General features: G+C 46.4%; 1 protein-coding gene across 3 annotated transcripts in view; it reads right to left on the bottom strand.

Annotated features, from left to right (window-relative positions):
- The window catches only part of LOC147300690 (dual specificity protein phosphatase CDC14AB-like), a 23,938-nt gene extending 19,207 nt beyond the window's left edge, over window positions 1–4,731 (bottom strand). Inside the window, exons 1-2 of one of the 3 annotated variants that reach the window (XM_086284900.1) lie at window positions 4,440–4,731; window positions 3,230–3,320 (exon numbers count right to left, since the gene is read on the bottom strand). In XM_086284900.1, coding sequence (XP_086141026.1) covers window positions 3,230–3,320; window positions 4,440–4,485 — 137 coding nt within the window. In that variant the 5' untranslated portion in view covers window positions 4,486–4,731. The remainder of the gene's footprint in view (window positions 1–3,229; window positions 3,321–4,439) is intronic. The other 2 variants (XM_086284901.1, XM_086284902.1) reach the window with 2 other exon arrangements.
- Between the last annotated feature and the right edge of the window lie 269 nt (window positions 4,732–5,000).

The raw sequence follows: 5,000 nt of genomic DNA, 5'->3' as shown, positions 1-5,000 counted from the left end.
ACAACACACAAAACTAAACCCACTGACAGGTGAAGACAGTGACATTGTTCATCTGGTCATAATAAAATGCTCCGTTAGAAAACCTCGGGACCTTTATCTGGATGTTTCCACCCACACAATGCAGACATGGAGTCAGAGGAAGCTCACAGCTTTGTTTCACTCAATGAAACCAACTCAAATCCTGTTTGTCTGCTGCAGAAAAGAAAACGATTACCAAGGCTGGAACGTGACAGACGAGCAGGGCTGCAAGTCCGTCTTTGTCCCTAACACCACAGCCTGATACCAGATTACTCATCATCATATTCAGTAAGTCGGCCAACAGCACGAATGACAGGAAGAGGATTTCAAAGATTGTCAAGCACTGAAAGCTGTCACGTCGGGGTCGACGCAGCATTTTGACTTCTCTTGCTTTGGTTTGTTTTTGAATGATCGTTTTTCTTCTCTGGTGCTTTGTTGATTATTATTATTTATTGTTTCTGTGGTTCTGGTTTTGCTCTCAGGTTTTGTGTTCCCATGTTTGCTGTGGGTTTGATGTGTGTCCAGTCTGCGTCTTTGTGTAGTGATCTCTTGTGTTGCCTCCCTTGTCTCCTCTCGTTAATTACTTCCACCTGTGTGTAATCTCCCCGTGTTTCTCTGAGTGCATTTAAGTCGTGTCTTCTGTCGTTGCTGGTCCGTCTGTGTATCTGCCATGTTTCACCCGTGTGTCCTGCCCCCCCGTCCTTCATGTTCGTCTTCTGCTTTGTGTTTAGTAGTTTAGTTATTCCCAGTATAGTTTAGTTATTCCCAGTATAGTTTAGTTTAATCTTCGTTTGCCATTTTTTCCCTGTGCTCTGTGTTCCATAAACCACCTTCACGACTGCCTGCAATTGGATCCTCCTTTATTTCCTCCACTCGCCGTGACAAAAGCCATCTCAGGTTTACCCATGGACCACCTACCCGGTTAATCACAGCTCAAACACCCGCTCTGTGACAGACACTCTGACACTGTGATATATCCCATGATACTGATGCTCAGAGTTGAGCATCAGGAACTTTGGCTACGTTCACACTGCAGGCGAAAGCGCATCAAATCCGATTTTTTGACCCTCTGCGACCATCTATCCGATCATGGTGTGACAGTGTGAACGGCACAAATCCGATATTTTCAAATCCGACCTGGGTCACTCTCGTATGTGGTGCTGAATCCGATACATATCTGATGTTTTAGAAAGCGACTGCTGTTTGATGGTCACGTCGCATTAAATCCGTCTTTTACGTCACTGACACAAGACAGACGCCAACTATCAGCTCCGGAGAAGACATGGTGAACGCTTCCTGTCCGTCCAGTGAAACTGTTGGGAAGACAACGTTGGAGAAACGTGAACATTTTATTTGTCCTGTATAATCTGCAGATTCTGATCCTTTGAAGCTCCGCTCCTCTAAAACAGCAATAAGGATCATTATTAGGTTATTTACATTATTATGTAAATAACTTAAAGCAAAAACTGGGAAACGTGAAGTCCAAAGTCTTTATATTAAGGCCATCAGTCAAACATCCTGTTGCTCTGGGTCTAAACAGAGCGCGTTGTGTGTGACGTCTGCTTTTGCGCATGCGGCCGCTTTGAGCGTTCACACTAGAGCACGTTTGCTGCCACATTTTATTTGTAGAGTGAACGAGCAGACAAAAACATCTGATTTGATCCAAAAATCTGAATTGAGCTTTAAGATCTTAGAGTTCCTTAAAAGTCCTGAGAGGTCAGGAAATGCTGGAAACCAGTTTCCACCCAGCCCTGTGTACTGGGATGGCCTGTAGCTCCACAGTGTGAAGGTGCACATATAAACGCACAGATGGAACATTTTTCCGAGGCTGTTTCACCTCTGATCTGTCTCTCATCGGTGTGTAATTAAAACAATTTTATATCCTAAAATAGATGCAGATCGTTTAAGGAACCAGAACTCGTGCGTGCTCAGTCAGGGGTTATGACCACAGGCCGGGACCAGATGGTTCACAGGGGTTTATGACATCAGTCACGCTGGTGATACATCAACAGACATTTTCATGGGAAAAACAGTGCACATGTATCAACATGACGACACAGGGTTGGATGAAGTTCTCCACAAGGATGTGGACTTCATGTCTTCTTCACTGACGTATGAGCTGTTACTGTTGGAGGGTTGACGGCGTGCGTCTCATGTCACACTCCTCCACAGTGAGGATGGACTCATTGATACGAGCCTCTGGTGACTGCACTTCAAAACAAGGAGTGATTCAACTGCTCTGCTAGTGAAGCATCACCTGGGGCAGCTCTGACTGCTCCTGTACTTGGTGATGTGCTGCCCTCCTGACACACCTGCCTGCTGTTGTTGCTGTCCAGGTGATCTTCCACCTGTAGTGTCATTTGGCCTTTCAGAGGCCTCGCTGCACCGTCACTCACTCTGAAGGCAGCCGGTGGAGGTCCCCGGTCATCCAGGGCTTGTGGTTGGGATAGACCAGGTGACACCTCCAGGTCTGGATGTTCAGAAATGTCCTGGTGGTGTGGAGACAGTCCTGCAGCTGCTGTAAGGCTTCATCAGGCCAGGTTCTGATAGTCTTCGAGGTGGCCAGAGCAGCTGTCCTGAGAGGAAGCAGCTTCCTGCTCACATCCAGGCGGCGACACTGTAAGAAGTCCTTTCAGGGTCTCCCCACCTATTAGAAGTTTTACCGTCCCACTGTTCCCGGCCCTGCTCACTGGGAATTGTCCAATTAGAGTTTTCTCTCTAATGTTGTAGGTTGTTTACCTACAAAGGGCCTGGATGTAACTGATGTTACACAAATAAAACTGGACTAAACTAAATGACCAGTTAACCTAACATGAATGAACGTGCATGTCTTTGGACTGAAGCAGAGAAAACGTGTAAACTCCAACCAGAAAACCATAGTTTGAACCAGGACACCATCCCTCCGGGTGGAGCCGTGGACATCTTCTAACAGTATAACGGTAATCAGAGACCAGTAATGAGAAGTCAAGGAAGGACAGGACCATGACTGTCAAAAGGCGTGTCTCTCTGAAATGAACAGGTGGGATATTAATGAGATCAAAGGAGTTTCTAAAGGACACGAAACAACAAAAACGGAGGCAAACAAAGTTAATCTGTTACGAAAGAGGCATCAGAAAGAAAGGATCTGTAGGAGCGTGTGCTGACAGGGAGCAGGAGCAGACTGTTGACACGTCATGATTGGGGATCAGACTAGATTACGGCTGCAGCTTACCTTTCATATATGAGCTCCTCATCCGTGCTGAAGAAGTGTGTGTTGGCTGTATTCTTAGGTTTGACCCGCAGAGTGGCAAAGTACAGGCGGTCTGTGGTGTACAGCACACACACACACACACACACACACACACACACACACACACACACACGCACGCACACACACACACGCACACACACACACACACACACACACACACACACACACACACACACACACACACACAGGTTACATTCAGCCTCACACACAGTCCTGGCTTCAGGTCAAGGATACAGGGCGATAACGCTCTCTTGTCCCGATCACACCGAGCTGCTGACTGCATCCAGGTATTTTTGGTGTCTCGGTTACAGCACAGGATCAGTTCCCCTCATTAACTGCTGCTGAAACCGAGGCAGGACCCAAATCTCCTGCCCTTACGTGACACACTGGTGCTGCTTACTTAACCTGATTTAGCCAAACTTAATCCTCGCACTACTGAAATGCTTCTTTTTACCAGATCAGGGAACAATGGCTTTATAAACTTTAACTAAACTGTAATATTTGACTCTATGAGTGAGTGAGCTGTGGGACACTGGGCTACAACCTGCCCCAACTGTTAGCCTGTAAGTTTCAACCTTTCAGCTACATATAGTTCTACATGTACTCATGAGTAATTAGGCTGCTTCAGTAAACCTGGAAAGCAAGTTCTGCAGTGATAGCTGAAAAGAGAAAACTTATTCCTGGAAACGAGCCGCTGTGTAAAGGCTGTGAAGCTGACCTGGACCTGCACGGACTCACTTTACCAGGATTCTTGTTACCGTCTTAATGCACAGCTATTACAGTTTATATCATGTTAATTATAGCAGACACCGCTGAAAACGATCCAGCATCCTCCAGGCCAAAGGCCGACCAGCTGCCCCACAGTCCTGTCAAGAGTTATTGATCCACAACAATGCTGATGAAGAACCTACAAAATAATCAGAAATGTCCTCGTCTCTTGTTTCGTTAGTGTCCCCCTGATGGAGACTATCGTGGTCAGTGTAACTCACACTGAATCACGCTGGTTTAGCTTTGTTTGAAAGAACAAATGAGCCAAAGTGAACGAGCAGTTCAGTCCTGTGTATTTATGTCCACGCGCGCTCTCAGTCACGCGCATGGAAATATTACAGGCTGTAGTTTCTTATAGAAACCATTACGCAGTATTACATCCCAGGACTGATGTTAAACTTACCCTTAATAAACTCTGATGCGTTGGCCTGCTCATATCCATCTGCCATTTGTTACAGTGGGAATGGTCGCGTCACAGTGACTTTGTCCTCTTCTTGGTTATCTGTTGTGAGACCACTTCAGATGTTCCAAAAATACCAAGAGTTCACTACAGAATATCATTTCACCTCCGTCACTACTGTAAATGAAAAGCGTCCAACTTTAAAGTCTCCCCGCCCGCAGCTGACGAGGAGCATGCGTAAAGTCTCCAAAGTCCCCCCAAACCGAGTCGCTCCGCTCCACGGCCTGAACCGAGAGGTTTCCGCTCCTCCATGCCTGAACTACAACGAATATTCCAGCAAGTAGAAGATATACAGGGCAGCCCAGAGTCGTGGCAGCGATAATCTCTCTGCTGCCTCGCACATGCTCAGTCAATGGTCACATAAACGCGCGCACGCACACATCACCGGCCGCGCTGCCGAAGCCTGCTGGAGCTGGATTTAAACAGAAATCCCCCTTTCCCAGTAACAGAAACGGGATATATATTTATATACATTTATATATATTTATATATTTCAAGGCTGCT

Source organism: Aulonocara sp. 'chitande type north' Nkhata Bay, unplaced genomic scaffold (assembly GCF_057382095.1).
Source record: "Aulonocara sp. 'chitande type north' Nkhata Bay isolate Kocher_YH1m ecotype deep benthic unplaced genomic scaffold, A_spYH_male_GT1.1 unmapped_scaffold_19, whole genome shotgun sequence".
NCBI classification, from domain to species: domain Eukaryota; kingdom Metazoa; phylum Chordata; class Actinopteri; order Cichliformes; family Cichlidae; genus Aulonocara; species Aulonocara sp. 'chitande type north' Nkhata Bay.
This window is presented reverse-complemented; position numbering and strand designations above follow the sequence as displayed.